We start from the raw sequence: 24,076 nt of genomic DNA, 5'->3' as shown, positions 1-24,076 counted from the left end.
ATGTTAATATTTTGTATATTGCATGCCATCCTGATACTGTTCACATCCAATGAACCAATTACATTTACAAACAAAAAAATACCAAACAATGCAATATAAACATAAGCTACTATTATCTACACTTGAGTGAACACCAGACTTAGAGTCTCGATTATTAGCTTTAGCTAAATATTTATTAACGTAAAGTTACTATTATAATTTAGAGACATAATCTAAGGGGATATGACATCGAAGAATATAATCTGCATGCAGCATGCAAGCTAAATTTCTGAGCTTCTGAACTTAGTAACAAGAACTAAATATTGATGTGGCTGCTGATCTTGTGTCAGTGAATAGGCTTGCGGTTGAGACATCCGATAGTAAGGTTCTTTAAGATCAAGCTTGCAAGTGGATGTACCCTCTGGTCAGAATTTCAGCAACCTTCTCCCTCATCTGAACATCGTCGTGCATTCTACATCCGCCAAGAAGGGCTCCCCAAACACCTGCATCGGCCTTGACTGGCAAATTCTGGATAAAAGTTTCTGTTTCCTCTAATAATCCAGCTCGTGCAAGTATGTCAACCATACAACCAAAGTGTTCAGATCTTGGCCTAATGCCATAAACTTCTATCATTGCATCGTATACCCTTCTTCCTTCCTCAACCCAGCCTGCGTAGCTGCATGCTGACAAAACACCGATGAAAGTCACCTCATTTGGCTTTACATGTTCATATTGCATTTGTGCAAAAGAGTCTAGTGCTTCTCTGGAAAGACCATTCATCGCCAAACCAACAATCATGGCACTCCAGGCCAACACGGATTTTGTGGAAATGTCGTCAAATGACTTCATAGCTTCATCTGAAGCACCACACTTGTTGTACATATCCATTAAAGCTACTTCAACTTCCTCCCCCACGATGTTCTGTTTCTTCATGATAGAATGAACTGACTCACCTAAATTCACTGCACCTGCAAAGCCACAAACAGCTAGAAGACTGCCTATTGTTATTATATCCGGCCTGATATCTGCTAACATCATCTCTTTAAACAACTCCAAAGATCTTGTGAAGTTCTTGTTTTCAGCATACCCTGCAATCATACAGTTCCATGAAACCACATCTTTCTCTGGCGCTCTTCTAAACAAAACTTCAGCAACAGCTAAATCATTCCCCACGATGAATCCATTAAGCATCACATTCCAGGCAGTTACATCCTTTTCAGGCATTCGATCAAAGAACACACTGGCACTTTCCCAATCACCTTTCTGCATATAGCCCTCTATCATAGACATCCATGCAAAAACCGTCTTCATGTCAATCCCATCAAACAATTTCTCAGCCGAATCCATATCTCCAGACTTAACATACATATTCAGCAACCCATTTCCCAGATTCTCCGAAACCTGCAGATCTTTCTTCACTATATACAAATGAATCAGCAATGTTAATAATGCTCTGCATAAACAGGGATTTTGTAGCATCATCTTTTTGTCAAAATCATATAAGGTATTTAACAAGAGTGTGAATGTTTTGAGGCGTATCTGCAATAGAATCAGCAAGCAAAAGAGAATTAACCTTTTGTGTTTTATTTGACACATCTGGACCAAGACGTAACCATGCCGAGTACACAAGAGATTCATGAATGGTAACATGTGGAGAATGGATATCGTTCTGTTCACAATAACCACTGACACGAGCAAAAGTTGCTTGGTTCTTTGGATAACCTGAAATGCTAATACTTCCTTCGATATACCCTCCGGTTTTTCTTCCCGCTAATACATCCATTAACGTGGTCTTTTCAGCACCACTCACTCCCACTAATGCTGTCAAAACACCAGGCCTGAATGCACCACTCACATCTCGTAGCAATTGGAGACGGTGCTCTGTGATTCCTTGACTCTTCATTTCCTGAACAAACGAATGGTTTTACTGTGATAATCGTTGACCACCATATGTTCTGCTCTCATAGAAAAATAGCATATTATAATATCAATTTAAAGGACAGGTGACTTACAGGAGGCATATCAATATAGTAATTCACATTTTCAAATGCAAGTGAGAGGGGCTTGAAAGGAAGCACCATTCCTCTTCTGTTATCTTTATCAGAAGTGAAGTTTGTGTGACTTGGAGTGTTCCGTACACTCATATCTACACCTGTGATAGTTCAAATTTACATAACAAAACCATTTAGTACCGGAATAATAAGGTATCCATGTATTGTATATTGAGGATTTTCATGCAGAAAACATTCAACTCCTCAAGGAATTGTACAACCTAAGGTGGATTCCAAAAGTTTGGTGATTTAATAGGACAGAAAAACATACCATCTTCAGCTAGAAAGTGAGCTAGTATGTACTATAATGTAAAAACTGTGCAGATTATAGTTATTGAAAACTATTTAATCTCAATTGCTAAAATTCTAAAGATCTCTCCGGTTCCAAATACAATCATTATATTCCTTTCAATTTTCATTTTTCACAAGTTTATGCAAAATGCGCTAGCCAGCTAGTATTGACATCTCACTATAATAATATTAACAAAAAGGAAATACCAGTCAAAATGTTGAATGTATTAAGAGACTTGGTTATATGTAATATCATACCTTTATTCAAAGGAGCTGTAGACGTTGTGCTCCTGTCAGTAGACTTGTTCTTTTTCTTAGTGTTGGCATCCTTATCAACGACAGACTTGGAACTTCCAGAGGGTGCATTCTTATGGTACAAACATCCAGCCACCACCCACACATCAAAGGAAAAACACCAAGTTACAACAGTCCAAATGACATAGCTCCCAATGATAAAAGCATAGAGATCTAATACAAAATAATATAGAGTTAAATGTGTTATTAACACCTAAACTTAATAGCAGAACATAATAGAATAAACAAAATTGAACATACAAACATAAATATACACCGACAGATCTGTATAAATACACAATGGATGTAAATAAAGTTAAAAGAGAGAGATATGTTACCGATTGAAGGTTGGTTTCAAGCTCCAAAGCTTCAGGCCTATAAACAAAAGCTTCATTAAAATCAAAACGTAAAATTTTAAAATAAATTTAAAATTTACATACATAATCAAACCAAATATTTGTTTTCTCGGCTCGATTTTAAGCTACTAAATTAAATAATACCAACAATTTCTAGCCCGATTTGTGACGGAAAACTCCTTCCCTTTCTTCAAACTATCGTCAATCGCTTTCACCATGGCCGAAATCTAACCTTTACCAATCAATTTTACATAAATCGAAGCTTCCATCAAGATATAGATAGGGAGACGGAAGAGGGTGGAGAAAGAGAGAGACAAATCTCGATTCAGTGATTTTGTATTAGGTTTAAATTAGGTTTACAAGAAAGTAGCGGTAAGAAAGGAGACAGAGAGAGATAGAAAGAGAGAGAGGGGGGGAGAGAGAGCTGAAGGAGATGAAGTTTGATATTTGAGAGAGAGAATCAGGGTTTTTGAGATAGACCGGTGGTCTGAGAGAGAGACGGCAAAGAGAGAGAGCCGCAAGTTTGAGAGAGAGAGGGAGAGTCCTGATGTGTGAGTCAAGGTTTGGGGGAGAGAGGGAGAGAGATAAAGATGAAGATAGAGACAGAGATAGAGATGTATGGGTGTGTGAGTAAAGGGAGAAGGGGGAAATAATTTTTTAACTTTTTTGTTACGGGGAAAAATTTGGGTACTCAGCGGGGGAACTGAAATATTTATTTAGTCATTTTTTAGAAATGGTTATAGATAACGGTTAGCATAAATAACCGATGTTGAAGTGAAAAACATTAATTTGTTATTATTTTAAAATTGAACATAGACAACGGCTACTATGTAAAACTGATGTTAAACAGGCTTTTAACATCGCTTTTTTCTAAACTGATGTTAAACAGGCTTTTAACATCGGGTGCATTACATGCCGATGTTTAAGCACCGATATCGTATCTACTATTTCTAGTGCGTTGCGAGGGTTATTAAATCATGATATTGATATGGTTGGATTGCTGATGAAATTTTGAATGAATTAGAGGCCTGAATCGAACCAAACGATGCTGTATCGACCCTGTTTCGTGCTCGCCGGAAAATTAACGCCACCGCCGTGTTCTTGAGCTTTCCGACTACGTTCTCGATGGAATGACGATGAAGAAGGAAAGAAAGTTGGCCTGGGAGTGTTAGCGAAGGAAACCCCAGAAGAATCGACCTGGAATGCTGTGTTTTGGCCGGATTGATTTGCCGGAAAACCCACCGGCGTCGTTGCTGGTGGGCTGTTCTTGAAAACCCGATAACCCGAACTTCGACCCCTTAACCCGGTTTCCAACCCGAAAAATTACCCGAGTTTGATCCAATTAAACCCAATCTAATTTCCTGATTCATGTTTCTGAAATTTTAATTATTTATTTTATTTATATAAAAACAGAAATCAGTTTTATTAATTAATATTAATTAAATAAAAATCAGTATTGAATTCTGAAAATTATTAATAATAATTTCTAAATTATTTTATTTTAGAAATTCGAAATTAGTTATTTAATTAAGTATTTAATTATTTATCTAATTATTTATTAGTTATCTAGTTAATTAATAATTAGGTAATTAATTAATAAATAAGGATTAAAAATAATCGAATAATATGATTAATGATTCGTTAATTAGTGGAATATTACGAGTACCTCGTATTTATACGAGTAGTGATTCGATAATTAGAATTATTATTCGAGCGATAATTTATTCGAGGAGTGTCGTAATGAGTATTTGTATCAAATAATTAAATACAGATAATTAATTGTATAAGTTATAAGAATAATAATAATAATAGTTCGATAATTATGTGAGGAACGCGAGTAGCTCGTATTTATACGAGTAGTTGCTCGTTGAGTTAGATTATAGTGCGAGTAATAATTATTTATTCGATAAATAGCGTATCAATTAGTTGTATCGATTATTTATTTATAAATAATCGATCTAATCGAGTAAGTAATAGTAATTTGTAAATAATTATAATAAATTATAATTAATAATAATAATTAAGGATTAATTATTTTAAAATATAATATTTATTAAATAATTATTTAAAAATATAATTATGGATTATTTAATTATAATTAATTATTTATAATTAATTATTAATTAATTAAATCTTGTTTAATTCATAATAATTAAACCGTTAGTCCGATTTGATCGAAACAAAGACCCTTAGACTCAAACTCAAAAAAATGAAACGAATCCAATAAAAATAATTGTAAATCATAATTTCCTCCGAAAGAGAGTGGTCTTGTGTTAGTTAATTGTGTATATGCCCTAGTATGGGTAGAATAGAGTCAAATAAATCCCAAAAAATTATAATAAAATCAAATAGGGTTAGTTAATATAGGTATTAGTCTAGTATCGATTCTAAAAGCATTTATAAGTTCAAAAATCAATTATGTGCCTTATGTGCTATGTGTTTTACGTGATTATGTGAACCTTATGTGCTATATAATTATATATGTATATATGCGAGTCAGATAGAAACGCATTGGGTAGATTGATAGGGTTGCGTAGTATCAATTCGAGATACGCGTATGTAGTAAGTTATCTAAACGACTATCTTTCTATGATTGATTCAGTATCAGCAAGGCAGATCAAGCAGAAGACCGAAGGAAGTGAGTTGAACCAGGTTAAGTACGCGCAAGGCAAGTTTTTCCCCTATTCTAAATTCAGAATACTGAATTATACCCCATTTTCCATTTCAGTTATACTTTGATAATTCTTGTTCATATACACTGTCATACAATTATTGATTCTTGTTTTTATTTCATTTTGATTCTTAATTTCTCCCAATTTATTGAATCCCCTATTCATATTCCAATACTTTTACCCTTGTCACATATACTCAGACCTGATGTTGGGATACATCAAAAGTATTCTGATTGTTCTGGATGCTAAACCTTGGACTGGATGGTTACGATACGGGATGGGTTTTACCTAGACCTTTAATTAATAGGCCATAGTTGCCTGAGTACTCATTATGTTGGTTGGGTCTATGCAGTTGGGTATAGATCCGCACTGTATCATGACTGGTCAGCAGGTTATAGTGCATATGTTGGTTCTTGTTTCCAGTCTTGTTCATTTGGCACTCGTCAGCGTTGGAAAATTATTATTCCTTGCAGAAACATATGGTTGTTCAAACCAGCAGCTTATTGATTCAGTTATTCTTCTCTCTTTATACTATATATGTTGTTGCAGGCTTGTTGAGCAATTTTGGCTCATCCCCTTTTATTGTTATTTCTATTGTTTTACAGTTAAGGTAGAGAATGAAACCCATCAGATCCCGCGTAGTCAAGAAGCAAGTCAAGTAGCGGGACCCTCTTATACCAAGAGTGTTCATCCCTATCACCGAAGAGAGCTTTGAGTTACCAGATCAGGTGTAACAGGATAAGTAGTATTGTTGGTTTGAATAAAAGTTGTGTGGTGAGAATGTAGATAGAATAAAGTTTTATAACAAAGAGAGTTCTTGAGACAGATTGTTCTTATTTGGGTTTGTAATAAAGTTAGTGTGTCGTTCTTGTTTTCAACTCTTAACCTTAAAAGATCCTGAGTAATAGTAGTTCGGGGTAATTATTATATTTATATTCCGCTTGTGCAGGTTTAGTTTGTAGTTAATGTTAATAATGCCCCAAATCTATACCCCGGATTTAGAGGGTGTTATAAGATCATTTTTGATGTTATCTGGAAGTTGAATCCAAAGGTCGTATGGAATATTTTTGATAGGATATGAAGTCTGAATTCCATTTCGAAAAATGGTCACAGTAATGTGCCATAGCAGTAAAACCAACTGGGGTTTGCCATTGTTTGAGAGAAATGAAAAGATGTGTTTGGGTAGGAAAAGATGTGATTTTACTGAAGGATGAGCAGTCATTTAAATACATAAGAGAATATCAAGAGACTAAGATACTGAAGAGTTAACTGAATGAATTAACCAAAAGATTTCTTTTTAAGGTGCGTCTCCTTAGACCGATGTGTAATGATGACAGTGCTATATTTATTCGGACATGCACAATTAGCAAATAAATTCATTTAATTTATCATGCATATAAAATAGAATACATAAAATATTTATGGCTTAATATCTAAAAACACAGCATTTGGGACATATCAGGATTTGATCAATATACATCAGGATTTAATCAAATATAAATTGAAATAAAAATTTACTTGTCCCAACTAACCATACCAAGTTCATTCACAAGTTTTGTAAATGTTGCTTCAGGTAATGGCTTTGTGAAGATATCAGCCAACTGCTGATCAGTAGGAACAAAATGAAGCTCTATGGTTCCTTCTATGACATGCTCTCTTATGAAGTGATATCTGATACTGATGTGCTTTGTAAGAGAGTGTTGCACCGGATTTTTAGTCATAGCAATAGCACTTTGATTATCACAATAAATAGAAAATTTTGAGAATGATAATCCATAGTCCATGAGCTGATTTCTCATCCATAACAACTGAGCGCAGCAACTCCCAGCTGCAATATATTCAGCCTCAGCAGTTGAAGTAGAAATAGATTTCTGCTTCTTGCTGAACCATGAGACTAATCTACCTCCCAAGAATTGACAGCTTCCTGATGTACTTTTTCTGTCTATTTTGAATCCAGCAAAATCAGCATATAAATAACCACATAATGCAAAATCAGCTTCTCTTGCATACCAAAGTCCAAGAGAAACAGTACCCTTGAGGTATCCAAAAATTCTCTTTACTGCAATAAGATGTGGCTCCCTTGGATTTTCCTAAAAACTTGCACACAAACAAGTGGCAAACATAATATCTGGCCTGCTAGCAGTTAGGTATAACAGAAATCTAATCATACCTCTGTAGGTTGTCACATCAACTGATGTACCTTCATTTGGATCAAGTTTTGTAGCAGTTGCCATAGGAGTACTTGCAGTTGCACTTTCTTGCATATTAAACCTCTTTAGTAGATTTTTTTGTGTACTTGGACTGATTGATATAGATGCCATTATCAGTCTGTTTAATCTGCAAGCCTAGGAAGTAACTCATCTCTCCCATCATATTCTTTTGATATCTTGATTGCATCAACTTTGAAAACTTATCACACAGTGTTTGATTAGTTGATCCAAAAATGATATCATCGACATAAATTTGAACTAAAAGCAAATCTTCACCTTTATTTAGATAAAATAGGGTTTTATCTATTGTACCTCTTTTGAATCCACTTTCAAGTAGAAACTGAGCAAGGGTTTCATACCATGCTCTAGGTGTTTGCTTTAGTCCATAGAGTGCTTTATCAAGTCTGTAAACATAATCAGGATGTTTAGGATCCACAAATCCTGGTGGTTGTTCAACATAGACTTCTTCTTCAAGTTCTCCATTGAGCAATGCACTCTTGACATCCATCTGAAAGACTTTGAACTTCTTATGAGCAGCATATGCCAAGAAGATTCTGATTGCTTCCAACCTTGTAACAGGAGCAAATGTCTCATCATAGTCAATACCTTCCTGTTGGGAATATCCTTTTGCCACCAATCTTGCCTTGTTTCTGATGATTGTTCCATCAGAATAAGTCTTATTTCTAAAGACCCACTTTGTGCCCATAATTGACCTATTCTTATATCTAGGCACCAGCTTCCACACTTCATTTCTTTCGAACTCATTTAATTCTCCTTGCATAGCCATGACCCAATCTACATCCTTGAATGCATCTTCTACTTTCTTTGGCTCTTCTTTGGAAAGTAGATTATGATATAAACATTCATTCTGAGTTGCACTTCTTGTCCTTACACCATCATCAGGATTTCCAATGATCAGATCAGGAGTATGATCCTTAGTCCATTTTCTAGCACTGGGAAGTGTCCTTCTGGAACTAGATGCTCCCCCTGAATTATATGCCTCATAAAATGCATTTGAGGCTCCCCTGAATCCATTGGGTTATTTCCTGATGAAATATTGGGACTTGACTCATGTTCTTCTGATGTTGAATCAATATTGGATTGAGAATAACTTTGAGATAATTCTTCAGTATTAGCATCATCAGATGACCTTTGCTGTTGTTCCCCCTCAACTTGTGCAGGCTCATTAGCATAATGATTATCTTCAGAATCTGAAGGAGTGTCAGGATTTGGATCATCAGGATTTGATAGTTCATTAGAGTTTGATCCAGATTCCAACAATGCCTTTTCATTTGCAAAGATTAAACTTTCATGAATGTCTTTTTCAAAACCAGAAATCTTCTTATCATCAAAAGATACATTGATGGAGACTACTACAGTGTGTGTTCTTAGATTGAATACTCTGTAAGCTTTTGATGGTAAGTATCCAACAAAGATTGCTTCATCAGCCTTTGATTCAAACTTTCCAAGCTGATCAGTATGAGTTCTCAAAACAAAGCACTTACATCCAAATACATGAAGATGTTTAAGACTGGGCTTCTTTTCTTTTAACATTTGATAAGGAGTAACACCATGTCTATTTATCAGAGTGACATTCTAAGTATAACATGTTGTGTTTACTGCTTCAGCCCAGAGTTAAGTGGGTAGTTTTGCTTCTTCTAGCAGTGTTCTTCCAGCTTCAATTAAGGTTTTGTTTTTCCTCTCAATAATACCATTTTTTTGAGGTGTACCAGGAGCTGAGAATTGTTGCTCTATGCCTTTGTACTTGCAGAATTCCTCCATCTTTGAGTTCTTGAATTCAGTGCCATTATCACTTCTCAGGATTTTCACTTTGTGAGTAGATCCATTTTCAATTTGCCTTATGTGGTCCAGAAGAATTTCTAGAACTTCATCTTTCCTGTGTAGAAAATAGACCCATGTATATCTAGTGAAATCATCAACAATTACAAGTGTGTACCTTTTCTTGTTGATGGATATTATGTTCACTGGTCCAAAAAGGTCCAGGTGCAGCAAGTGATATGGCTCAGAGATAGAGAATTCTGTTTTGGTTTTGAAAGACACTCTTCTTTGTTTAGACTTTTGGGAAGCATCACAAAGACCATCACTTGAGTATAGCATGTTTGGAAATCTTCTTACAAGCTCTTTCTTGGCAAGTTCATTGATTGAGTTGAAGTTGAGATGTGAGAGCTTCTTATGCCAGTTCCAGCTCTCATCTACTAATGCCTTAGAGATAAGGCAAGTAGCTTCCTTTTCAAGACTTTCATGTAGCCTTGCTTCATTAATGTTACCATGTCTGTATCCTATCAAGACAATTTTCTTTGACTTGTTATGAACAACTTCGCAGTGTGAGTCATAGAATACAACATGATAACCTCTGTCAGTGATTTGACTGATGCTCAAAAGATTATGCTTCAGTCCTTCCACCAGAGCTACATTCTCTATTGCTACTTTTCCAATTATCAAGTTGTCATATCCCAGAGTATGTCCTACATTTCCATCTCCATAAGATACATCTGGGCGAGCCTTCTTCTCAAATTCTGACAGCAGGGATTTATTTCCAGTCATGTGTCCTGAACATCTACTATCCAAGACAAGTGTATTTTTCTTGTTACCCTGCAATCAGAAGAATAATTAATTAGAAGGATTTTTAAGGACCCACACTTGTTGGGCCCTCTTTTTAGACAACTTAAGCCTTTGTGTGTCAGGAGTACTTTTGACAGTCTTTTCTTTGTCAGGATTTGTCTTGTCAGAATCAAGTTTAGTAAAACCAACATAATTAATCACACAAGCAACTTTATTAAACTTAGGCAAAGGTTCATAGTAATTGTGATACAACTTGTGATAAGAACTACAAGTATAAATCGAATGCCAACTACTACCACAATAAAAACAAGGATTTTGTGGTTTATAAAATACTGATCTACCCCTAACATCAGACTCGGGAATAGCAGTTTCCCTATTCCTATTCCTCCTGCAATCAATAGCAAAATGATTAGTATTTCCACAGTTAACAAGTTTTCCTAGGAGCCTTGGGAACAACCTTGTAATTTGAATCCTTAGAAATACCTTGCTTACCATTCCTGTTTCCTTTAGGACTCTTTATTTGAGGTTTGTCAGTAACCTCATATATTTTCTTTTTCAATTGTATTACTGACAAAAGTCCTATATTCTTTTCTTTCTTAACAGACTTAATGGTTTCCTTGCTTTTCTTTCTTTGAGTTTTATCACTTACCGGTTTTTCTTGTGATACTGATGTTGAACCCTTTTCAAAAGTGGAGTTGGGTTCATCAGCTTCTGATGAAATAAACTTAACAGGAGTTTTAAGGGAAATTTTATTGTCAGTGTCAACATCCTTAGTTTCATCTTTATAGCCTTGGCATTCTTTCCAGTTTTTCTTTGAGATCATCTCATGAACCTTTTTGCCTGAATCAGTCCAGGCTTTAAGGGTTTTTCTCTCATTTTCTAGATCCTTTTCTAATATACTATATCTAGCCTCAAGAATCTTAACTGTATGTTTAGCTCTTTCACATTCTTTCTTCAAATCTATCTGATGTATTAAGTCAGACTCTAAATGATCATTCCTAGATTTCAAGGTCTTAATTTCAGTTATAAGTCTATCATTTTCTAAAGTCTTATTCTTAAAACTACCATGCAAAGATTTAAGAATAGATTTCAATTCAAATATATTTTCAGTATCAAAAGAGAAGAAAGGAGTTTGTACCATAGGCTCAGAAGCAGGATCATCAAGACTGGCCATCAGTGCGTAGCATGTGTTTTCATCTTCAGAGTCAGAGGAGTCCATCCAATTCTTTCTTGAAGTGATCAGGGTGTTGCTCGTCCCTTTATCATGCTTTGGTTTCTTTCACTCTGAGGCAAAGTGACCAGGTTCATCACAGTTGTAGCATTTGATCTTTTTCCTGTCTACCTTCCCAGCTTTAGAGTCCTTTCCATCTTTTCTCCCAGTTGACTTCTTTTCACCTCCAGTGAACTCCTTCCTAAAGCTTCTGTTATTCCTAGACTTCCTGAATCGCATTCTCCTGAAGCACTTAATGTGACGGCCTCAACCCCGGGGTCAGGAGTTGATGTCATCAACAGCAACAACAATACAAACAATTTAATGCTAGAATATAACTACGACCCCTTCACCAAGATCTTTGTCAAGTTTAAGTATAATTTAGGTTACAACTAATACAAACCAACTTAAAACAACCATTCTGACGTAGCTAACTTAACACAGCAACTCAACAGACCATCCTTGGTCCAACACAACCATCTCAGATGAGTCTGACACGAAGGAACTGGAACTCTGCCCTGACTACCACGGAAGAATCTCCTAGGCATCTGTAATATATATATATATAAATCATTCTACAAGGGTGAGCAATCAATTGCTCAGCAGTACCACTATATGAATAACACGTAAAACAATTTATGGTGAAACAGTTATATGAACAGAATTCATAACTTGTTACAAACAGGTAAAACTTGTATAAACTGGATATTCAAAACTAGCATACTTTCAACAAAACAAACGTAGTACTGTGCTGTGTACAAATACCAGAGTTTAATTCTAGCATGCCATTTTCATTTCCAAATCCACTGTATAAACCACTTGTTCCGTTACGAGAATCACAAAGCCAAATCAGATCGTACGGATATGTGAAGACAGCTGATCAGGCTATCAACACCAGACGGCTCCCACTGCCATCCTATATACCTGTTCCGGAACTCAGAGACTAGCTAGGTCTCTAGCCTGCTGGACTAATCGGTTCTATAATGCGCACAACCGAATTAGCCTCTTACACCACCTCAATAGGCCCCCTGACCCCAATATATCCCATATCTGACCGTTTTATCCAGTTTTCAAAACACTTGTACCTATCTCATTTCAAAACCATTCATTTTACCAGCACACATATAAAATCTAGTTCGCAATTCATTTCATACGAGATAGGTACCTTTCGAAGTTACTTTTCCCCAAAACAATTTGAAAACAGTGATTTATAACTATAGGGGATACGTAACTTAAAATGTTTCTGTTCCATTACGAGAATTAAACACTTAGCTATTCATACGTACTGAACCATAAAAGAATGGTCAGGGGTACTTGCCTTGTAGAGCTTTACAACTAATACCGATTGACCTTGGATTGACTTAGACGCTCGGCTTTATCACCTTACTAGCAAACTATCCTAGATCTGACTTTGACACTCAGGTCCTTCACTTGGAATCTGCTGAGCTCGTCAACTGATCACTAGGTTATCTTTAATCCATTATCTTTAGCCCAACAGCACTTTTCAAGTCATTCGACTAACACCTACAGGGTCAAACTTTTCTATGTTAGACGTCTAGGTATGCTTGACATATCCTCGCTGACAATTCTACCCATTCGATATCAAATCCCGACTCGAACTTTATATGCACTATTATAATACATACAACAATCAGGGTTCACATACTCAAAACTCAATTCGATGTTCAACTTCGGAAAACGTATATACTCGCTGCTTTAGGAAACAAGTTGTCAGTTATATTTTGCAAAATATTTATTTATAAATATATAACTATTTAATTCGACTGGTAGTTCCGATATTTTACAGGATATGCTCCTGAAAATCGGGCAGCGTCTCCTTTGTTTACCGGACTACCCGTCGAATACAATCGACGTCTATTCACAACCAAACAACAAGCAATCCAACAATCGATTGTTCCTAATCCAAACCAATCGCACAATCCAACAACCACCTTTATAATTTAACTAACTATACGACTTTTAAAATAATTAATTATTTTTGGTTATGAAAGATAATTTTATGAATTAAAATTATTATTTAAAAATTTTAGGACTCAGAATCGCGTCATCACAGTCCACCATCGTCTCGCCAAGGCTCATTGCTGACGGCGGTAAAAATTCGTGGGTGCCCAATAATTTGGGTTTCCCACACAAATTTTACCAATTAAATATTGAATAATTGGAACAACTATTCGATTAATCATCAAAATTCATTCGAATAAACAATTTAATAACAATCGAATAATTTAACCAAAATTCATGAATCAGTATTCGGACAAGCACAAACATCGCAGCAACCCCCACCAACACAAGCGCATACGCGCGATGACCGGAGAAAGAACGAAAACCGGGAGCAAATCGGAACAGGAATCACAGAGACAGGGCACCACAGATGTGTATAATTACATACATACATAAACACAAGCCCAAAATTACACACACGGCACACAATAGATACACCGGCAGCGCCACCGTGCTTCCTCGCTGGAAAGCAGAGGAAAAGCGGCAACATACCACCAGAACAAGGGATTCAATGGACAGTGAAACTAAGGCAAAATTACCGAAAAAGAAGATGGTCGGCGGACAAGATTCCGACGAACAGAGCTCACAGAGACCAGGAAAATGAAGAGAGGCGAGAGATTCAAAGTGAGGAAGGGAACACAGGACTATGTGTTTGCGCGTGTTTGGTATTTTATTTTCTTTTTATTTTTTTTATTACAATCATAGCATGACACCTGTAAGAACAAGGTCTGAGAATTGAACACGTAGCCACACCGAATAAATATAACCTTCTGGTAGTCCGAGTTAACACGAAACTCGCGATTAACGAACCTAGTCGCGTTTAAAACAATTTCAGAAAATTACCAAATTAGTATTAAAATATTATAAATATCCTGAAATTAATAAAAACATAAATTTTCAAATAATTTTGTGGAACACAATTTATACCCGCTTTTATCAATTAAACGAATCGACGCGCGGGTGAAATTAATCCCAAAATTTTCCAAAATAATTTTAAAATTCTCAGAATATTCCAAACTTTAATAAATATGAGTTTCATAATTATTTTTGAAGAAATTTGGAATTACATACGGATTTTACAAATAAAAGCAATCAGAAAATCATACAAGGTTAAATAATTTATAAAATATTGATTTCTAAATTTTATAAAATCCCAAAAATAATTATTATAATTATAAAACCATAAAAACAATTTTAGAGACAATCTGAATATTTATTCAAATAAATTTGCATTAAATCCACTTTTAAAAGTGAAAACAATTCAATACAATTCCATAGTTCAATACGCGGTCAACCCGGTACACCATGAATCACATATAGATAATAATCAAACAACACATAGCGGTCAAAACCAATACACATATTTTATTTATTTAATAATTTCCATAATTACACATTTAAGTAATACAAAGATACACGAGTCGTTATACTTAACCAGCAATGCGGCCATTTGCATGACATCGGAATCTGTCATGTTCTCGTCAGTTTCAGAATCAGTATCATCATCAGGATTTGATGATGAATCATCAGTATCTGATTCTGGAAAATTGTTCTTCTTTTGTACAACTCCAACAGACTTTTTTTTTGAAGCTTTATCATTAACTTTCAAAGAAACAGATTTCTCTTTGTTTCTTTTCCTCTCTCGCCTTTGCTGAACCTCCAAATCATGAGTTCTCAGCATGCCATAGACTTCATCCAGAGTAATTACATCCAGATCATACTGATGTCGTATGATTGAAGTTTGAGTGTCCTATTCTTCACTCAAAGCTCTCAAAAACTTGGTGTTTGAATCCTTTCGATCATACACCTTTCCCACCAAAGACAGATTGTTTAACAGAGTCAGAAATCTGTCATAGATGTCAGTGAGACTTTCATCAGGCTTGGCCTCAAAGTGTTCATATTCTTGAATCAGAACAACCCTTCTGTTCTTCTTGATGGCCGTGGTTCCTTGACATTGAGTTTCAAGAGCATCCCAAATTTCTTTGGCAGTCTTGTAGGCTATGACCCTGTTTGACATCACAGAATCAAGACTGTTATGTAAAATGTTTCTTACCTTTGCATCTTTCAGCACAACTACTTTCTCTTCTAGTGTCCATTCTGTCTTCTCCTTCAGTTGATAATGTTTAGCAACAGTAGGAGTTACAGGCACCAGTTTTGTTGGCATGAAGGGCCCATCATTGATTACATCTAGATAATCTGGATCTGTAGCTTCCAGGTATATGAGCATCTTCACCTTCCATGTTGGATATTCAGTCTTTTTCAGAATAGGAATTTTAATGCTTTCATACTTGTTCAGAGACATGTTTAGATCATTCCTGATTGTAAATTTATCAGTGAGCTCTGATACCAATTGTTGCCCAGTAAAGATACAATTGTTTAAGGGGGGTTGGATACAATTGTATAAATGTTTCGAACAAGTAATAAAATATAACAGCTTTTTATATATCTGATAAAAACTGTTACACAATCCTCTCAAGAAATACTGAAGTTCTTGAGAGCTGCTAGGTCGAATGATTCTCGAGTGTGGTTCTTCTAAGAGATGACCTAAACTGTGTTTATATACTACACAGCTACAACATATTAATATAAGATATGCATTATCAAAAACTAACTGAAACTGATACATATCTTAAACTAAACAAATAAAGTTATATAACTCAGATGTAACAGATATATGCTCCACATTATAAAGAATAGAACAAATCCTTTAATGCTGACTGTCCTCAAATACTGATGTTATACAAATGCTGATGACATACCAAATCCTGACAGTACATCAGATCCTGATGACATCCGAACAGCCAGATCCTAAGCTTCTTCTGATCATTGAGAATTCAATATGTAACATCCTGTTAGTAGCTAGTTAAATATTGATATTGGTCAAATCATGATTAACCATTATATTCTGATAATAATTTGAATTTATTCAAAATGCTTTTTAATCAGTATTTTAATTAGAGTTGTGATATTAGTGGGAAAATTTGAATTGATAATAGTTGTTATTTGATGGAGTGAGGATATGCAAAAACGATTAAGTTATCTACCAGATATCACGTTTGGTAACTGTGCACGTATTAACTACCATAATTATATGCTTTCATGATTACTGTCCAGTCAATCATATCATGCCACGTGTCCCACAAAGATGAAACGTTTCTGAGTAGTGTAGTAGAGTGTTAAACAAAATCAATTTTTAATTTCTAATTATCATTTTATCAATTTTAGATTATCCTCTTAATTTCTTACTCTCTTTTTCTCTCGAGCCTAAACTCTGAAACCCTTTTCAGTTCTTAAGCTTTTTACACAAATTAATCATGTCTTCATCCTCTACATCATTGATGTTTCCTCATGGTTATTCTAAGTTCGTCACCAACAACTATGCTGCTTCCTGAACAATAATGGGATAAATCTTTATTTTCATATCTTTCAATATTTTTTAAGGGGGAGTGAAGTTGGGTATGCTCTCATAGCTCCAACAACTGTTTCTGGAGATCAGTTTCTAGCTCTATGGAGAACTGGTCTATATGATGATGGAGGTGAAGCAGGTACTCCAAGTATTATTTTTGAATTTGATGGCCAGAAGAGGGTTTTCATTCATCAGACAGTGCGTGATGCTCTTCATCTCCCAACCCCTACTTCTTATGCAACATTTGTGGGAGATGCTGAAATGAGAAGATTTTTCACAGAAATTGGCTATCACAAGGTTATGAAGAATCTTGTCTAACTGAAGAGAAATGAGCTAAGGAAGGAATGGAATTTCTTATTTGATTGCATTACAAGGGCATTCAACAACAAATTCACAAATTTGATGCCCTTCCAATAATGACACAACAAATTGGGTACTCTCTAATTTATGGTAAAAATTATGATTTTGGTAGAGTTATTTTACAATTTATAGGGGATAGATTAAAAGCTGACATAAATGTAGTATATTATGCCAGATTTTGTCAGTTAATTTTTAATGTCTGTTTCCCTGATACCCCAATCCCTGTTAACCGGATTGTGTCACTTTTTAAGCTCACCAAGAGAGCCTTCTCCGATCTTATTTCCAAAGATTTAGAAAAGGTTTCTCTAGCTCCTTCGAAGTTGCCAGTGATTTCCAGGAACTTGCTAATTACAAGGCTTTTTGAGACTTATGGTCTGCCAAACCAACAAAGTACTAAGCTGCAGGAAATAACAGTTGGAAAGCCCCTGTAGCTCACCCCAGCATTGCAACCCAAACACTTCCTCAAACACAATCCACTTCAGGTGCCTCCCAAAAGACACCTATTGTAAAAAGGAAGAAACCAACAAAAACTGATGTTATGGTTAATATTTCTATTGAGAACCCACAGGATATTTTTGTTCAATTTGCTAGGCCTTCTAGTCAAAGAGCAAGTGCTGCAAATGCTGATGTAGTACAAAAAAGAGGTTCTGTACAAGCTTCTCATTCTTCTAAGCCTGTAGAATTTGTTAAGAGAAAGCTTGTACTACCTGAGTCAGAATCAGAGGATGAGGACAATGCTACCTTATCATCTAAATTCAAGAAGTTAAATCATGATTCTACTCAGAGTCCAGTTGTATTATCAACTGATGAGGGCAGTGATGCTGTTCAAACTGATTCGAGCCCGAGATTAAGGATCAACAAGAAGAAATTGGTCAAAACCTACATTTCTCAAAGTTTGATGCAGATCAAGAAAAAAATGTGTAGGAGACACGGGGTGCAACTACTGGTACTGAACAATGGACTAGCCAAATTACTGATGTACCTGTGACAATTACTGATTCTACAGCAAAGAGGAAAAGAGTGAGGAAGATCGCTCATGAGCAAGTGGAGGAATCTGCCAAGAGGCTGAAGAAACAAAGGCTATTTCCTGGATCAAGCACATAAGAACCTGTATCTCAAAGGGATATACAGCAATTGAAAATACTGATCCTGTCACACAAGAACCTGTAATTCAAAGTAGTGGATTAGAAAAAGAAAATATAGAGCCTCTTGCTCAACTGCTAACTCAAGAATGGCATGAAGCTGTTGCAGCTAAAGTTCATGCAAAAGTTTCTCAAATCAAGGACTTCTGTAAGAATTTGATCCTCAAAGATATAATCAGATAACTGGCTTTCATCAGGAAACTATGCAAGAGTCAAATACTGATACTGAGGAGAGGGGTACACAAGAACCTGGTTGTCAAAGTCATCCAGCAACTCCTGAATCTCCTACCCCACAAGAACCACTACCTCAAAGTGGTAGTGAAGGCTTAACTCCTAATCTAGTTGTCTTAGCAATTGATTCTAAAGGAAGGATACATCCAACACCTACATCAACTGAACTTCTCTCAGTTCAACCTTTGGATGTCTACAAAGAAGCTAATCCTTTAGAAGCATAAGGTATAAATACTGATTTATCTTTATAAGCATTTAATTGAAATACTAATTCTGTATTATCAGTATTTACTTCTAGTATAAACCCTGATGACATGAATGTGATTAGACTTTTACAAAGGAATACCTCTAGTCATATGATCACAGACAACTCTTCTCAGCCACCTCTTATTTCTGTAGGACAAAATTATCTGAGCCTTTCATCTGAGAATGATAGAAAATATTTAGAGAAAAACAAAATTAAAGAGAGACATGATCCTTACCTGAAAAAAGGAGAGGTAGATTAGTGTCAGGATTTAGTTAATCCTTGTGAGGAAACTTTGACTATTAAAAATCATGAGATGAGTGGTGTGAGAATTAGTGAGACTACTTTAAAAGAAAATAGAGATTTAAGGGTTTTTTTAAAAAATTTGCAGGTGCATAGGGTATTAAAGATATAGATGCTGAACAACAGTCTATAGACCCTCAGATAAACTCTGATGTGCCAAATGTTGATATTCTCCCTGCAGGTCTAAGTACTGATACTTTCCTGCAGTCCACTCACATCTCTATATTATCCACTACAACAATCCCTGATCTTGTTGAAGGACAATCCACTCAATCTATTATTCCACCATATATAATTGTCCATGTTACTGCTGTTGATATAGTTACAGAATAGTCCACTCAAATTGAACCCATCATTGTAGAATCACCACATCATTCAACTGGTACTGAGGTCTTGGAAATAAATAATGAAGTTCTACCTCATATGGCCACTATTCTTGAAGATTTGGCGTTAAATGCTGAGGACATGGCAGATTCTGAAGTAGCTGATTCTCACACAGCTCCAATTCCTGATGATCTGCTAAATACTGATGTTGGAGATGAAATAGCTCAGTTCATACAAGAGCTAGTTGCTGATAAATAATATGTACATGGAAGTGAGTCTAATGATGGAGCAAATGTCAATTTAGCGTTAGATCCTGATGAGGATCTTGATGAACTTTTCTTTCCTGAAGACATGCCTAAACATGAAAGCAAAGAAGATTAGCTGAGTGTTAGGAAATGAATAACACACAGAGGGGGGGTGAATGTGTTTTATTATTTTTGGGCTTTTCTTGAATGTTTATGGCTGAACAAAGTAAATTAAATCTTGTAGTAAAATGTGTTCATGCAGAGATTAAGCTTGCCGAAAATAAAGAACACAAATCTTCAAAACTCACTTAATTTTATATTAAAATTAAGACTGTTTTGCTACAAAATTTCTTGGCTCTTTGTTGATAAAGAGCTTAGCTTCTCCTTGAGAGTGTTACAAGAAATTTTATCTAAAATTGTTACACTGACTAAAGGACCAGTGTTAACTTTATAATTCAGTTAACTGTTGGTTTACACAGTGTATAATAAGACATGCTAATAGCTTTTCTAAATTGTCACTTGTCATTTCTATTTATAGAAAAGTAGATCTTCCATTTCAGGATTAGCATATCTTTAGCATCCTGTGACAATTTTAATCTTCCTCTTTCAGTTAATCTTCACCATTGATCTTGCACATTCTTCAAGCTGCTTTTTGTAGACTTGTCAATCCAGCTGTTTGGATTGTTTGTTGATTGTTAATCTTGAATATTGAACTGGTCTGTGATTTTATACTTTGAGAATTTTACTCGAGATCTCCAATTAGGCACATAGAGATCTTGACATCTCGATAAGTATAATGACTTATCGAGATCTCTAATGCTCTAGTGAATTTGACTTATAGAGGTCTCTGAGTTCTCGAATTAAACTTTAGCTTGTCGAGATCTCTCAGCATCATGTCTTCACTTTGTCTTGTCGACAACTTAGAGTTCTCTAATGAATTTTGACATATCAATATCTCTGAGTTCTCTAGTGGACTTTGACTTATCGATAACTCATAGTTCTGTAATGAATGTAGACTTGTCGATAACTCTAAGTTTTCTAGTGGAGAAATGGCTTGTCGACGTCTCCAATCTTCATGTCTTCTTGACATGTCGATATCTCACTGACTTCTCTCCTAGCTTTCCTGACTTCTTGATAAGTCATTTGGAGTTCTCGAATGACTTCTCTATAACACTAAATCTGTGACTTGTAGAGATCCTGACTTAGACTATTTTTAACCAAACAGATTTATTCAACACCAAGCTTATTCAAAATTCTTCTGAGGCATGATCTTCTTGATCTTCTTCCAGATAGAAACCTTAGGCTTGATACTATTTCGGGAAAAAGACTCGAGTCTGCTCCTTTACATTTTTACATACTTTAAGTGTTACAAGTACAAAATACAAAATTAAGATAACAATAAAATTTAATTAGGATTGTTAATATGACTTAGTCTTGTTGAGATACAGGCATGTCTTGCACAACAATCTCCCCAAATTTGTGAAAATATTTTCTAACACACATTCATGCAAGTAATCAAGACTAACCCCAAGCTTAATAGATTATGAAAAGTAACAGTTCATTATTCTCCTTAGATCATATGCCCATTTAGCTTTGCTTCATACTTTGATCATGAACACTAATGATATTGTTATCTTCAGTAATCTTTGACATCATCACTTATATATTAAAATCTTCCCTAACTTGTTCATTATGAAATTATGCACAAGTTCTGATTGATGATGTCAAAACTCTAACTAAATGCAGAAGTCAATCTCCCCATTTTGTCTTCTTCTGTGAGTTTAACAAACTTTACTTCTATACATGTCTTCAGTACTATCTACATCAACATTGCATGGAGATTTACTCAATTTTCACTTGTAAAGTTTGTACCACCAGTGCATTTAGATTTTATCTTCTCTCCCCCTATCAAGAAGAGAGTATTAGTATCTGGCAACATCCAACAGCTGTTTTTGCATTTAGATATAGTCTCCCCCTTTTTGACATTATCTCTAGGTGGAAAGATTCAGCTAGATACATGTTATTCAAGCTTTTCTCATTGTCCATGTAGAACAATATCTGCAGCTTCAAGCTTCAGTGATCTCTGTAGTGATGAATTCAACAGGTAGGATATGAGATTTTACTTAGACCTGCAGAAAAAGTCTTTCAGTAATAAAAGTCCTAAACTCTCTGTTCTTTTAAAGTAGTCTCACTACTTCTCACTGTACCAGTCTCATGACTTTTAAGAGTTAGAGTTTCCTCACAAGGATTACTAAATCCAGACACTCATCTACCTCTTCTTTTGCCAGGAAGGATCATGCCTCTCTTATTTTCTGTTTTTCTCTCAATCTTTTCTCTCATCCTCACATGAGAGGATCAAATGTTGTTTGACCTACAGAAATAAGAGGTGGCTGAGAAGAGTTGTCTGTGATCATATGATTAGGGGTGATCCATATAGGTCTAATCATACTCATTTCATCAGAAGAGTAGGTATACATTTCACACCTTGTGAGATTCTAAAGAAGCAGTTGATTAATTTAACATTAGTATGCAGCTGCATCTTTCATCAGTTTCAGCTGTTCTCATAGTGTTCTCAGTGATTCTACCTTCATCACCACTTTGAGGTAATGGTTTTTATGTGGCTGGAGATTCAAGAGTTGCTGTATAACTTTGACATCCAGGTTCTTGTGTATTCTACTCCACTGTCTGAACTTCTGTTAACACTATTTGTTGTGGATTGTTTTTAAAGAGATTTTTCCTTGTCTTCTATATTATGTGAAGTATAGGTTATTGTGGAACATGGATCAGGGAATGATCTTCCTTAAGTCTGACATAACAGGGTTGATGAGCTTCTGAGAAGACCAGTATTTGATGAAGTTCTGGTACTTTCTTTGGAGATGAATCAGAATATCTTGTAGCAGTTCTGATTTAGTAAGCACAAGTATCCCCTTCATGAATTCTGAAAATTTTATATAAGCATGAGGATTTTGGCTTATTACATCCTTCTTTTCTCAAACAACAAAATAAATGAAGAACATTTTGTGAGGTTTCTGTCCTTTTGTAAAACAGGTTTCTTTCGAGAGTCACCTAAGTGGGATTATGTTTGAGTTTGTGTTTGTGTTGTTGTGCCTGGGTGAACTATAGTTTGGTTGTGAAAGATGTATTAACTGCAGTTTAGCACAAATGCCTGTTGAGTGATCCATAGATCTCAGAAATCTTGTAATTAACAAGTTTCTTGCAATTATAGGCAAATTCAGAGAATTTTGCAAAAAAATGATTTTCAAAGATGTTTACATACAAAAGTTAAGAGATTTAAAACATAAATCAAGAATGATTTTGTGTAATATTCAACTTTACTTATCCGTTGATATGTCTGATACATCAGTTGAAACCAAATGTGTTATCTCTGCTTCGAGTGATTTGTCTGAGTTTCCTGTTGTTGTCTTGAAGAGATTGTGTTTACCCTGTACTGCATTGAACATATGTATCTTTATGATTTTTAGTTAGACATATGCAGAGAGATTTTCAGTTGCATGCAGTATTACAGGAAATATGATACTCATATAAATTGTAAACGTATAGCAAACAAGACACAAACAGCTTTAAAATAGAGAAGATGAAAGATTTTCATTAATATAGAAACAAAGTACAGGATGATTTAGATTCCAACAATTTAAACCCTAATCCTAAATACTCTAGTTTCTGCTTCTTTTCTGCTTCAATCCTCCTCGCCCTGCGTTGGTACGCTTTGGACATGGAGTTTGCAAGAGAAATGATTCTCTCTTGTAGTTCCAGAGCAGCAAGGCGTTCCCATTCAGCCTCCAAAGCACGTCTCTCCTGCTCGAGCGAGACTTCACCCTCGAAAAATAGAAAATTTATCTGATCGTCCTAAGAGAGTTCGTCAAAAACTTAAAGGGGAACATCAAAAGGCCTGCACACAATCCCTCTGATGTGGACACGAAGCCCAAAAGGGTCATAGTAGACTTTGTTATCAGCCAAATGAAGGGCTGGAAGATAAACGCCATTATTTAGCTTGTAGAATACAGGAGCAGCCATTGGAGATATTTGAAGAAGATGAGGGTTTGGAGTTAGGATGTTTGTTGAGAAAAAGAAATAGTGATGAGTAATGAAGATAGAAGAATTTTAATTTATAGAGGAAGAAAAGAAACCGAAG

The 24,076-nt window shown here is 35.4% G+C and overlaps 1 protein-coding gene and 1 long non-coding RNA gene across 3 annotated transcripts; both read right to left on the bottom strand.

The window, feature by feature from the left end:
• Window positions 1-375: 375 nt before the first annotated feature.
• LOC141719158 (pentatricopeptide repeat-containing protein At2g22410, mitochondrial-like) lies at window positions 376-1,461 on the bottom strand. Its single transcript, XM_074521539.1, has one exon. It carries the CDS (start codon window positions 1,459-1,461, stop codon window positions 376-378), a length of 1,086 nt encoding a protein of 361 aa, XP_074377640.1.
• Window positions 1,462-2,682: 1,221 nt separating this feature from the next.
• On the bottom strand, window positions 2,683-3,167 carry LOC141720472 (uncharacterized). 2 transcript variants are annotated; one of them, XR_012574383.1, is made up of 3 exons: window positions 3,116-3,167; window positions 2,954-2,990; window positions 2,683-2,789 (listed from the first exon to the last, which is right to left on the bottom strand). It is a non-coding gene; the product is annotated as an uncharacterized LOC141720472 (long non-coding RNA). The 2 variants fall into 2 exon arrangements; XR_012574384.1 differs by having other exon boundaries at window positions 3,120-3,167.
• Between the last annotated feature and the right edge of the window lie 20,909 nt (window positions 3,168-24,076).

Source organism: Apium graveolens, chromosome 4, assembly GCF_009905375.1.
Source record: "Apium graveolens cultivar Ventura chromosome 4, ASM990537v1, whole genome shotgun sequence".
Lineage (NCBI taxonomy): Eukaryota > Viridiplantae > Streptophyta > Magnoliopsida > Apiales > Apiaceae > Apium > Apium graveolens.
The sequence above is the reverse complement of the archived record's forward strand: the minus strand, read 5'-3'. Positions and strand labels throughout refer to the sequence as shown.

Coding starts and splice junctions, on each gene's coding strand:
- LOC141719158 (XM_074521539.1), bottom strand. CDS start 1,461: ATGATGCTACAAAATCCCTGTTTATGCAGAGCATTATTAACATTGCTG.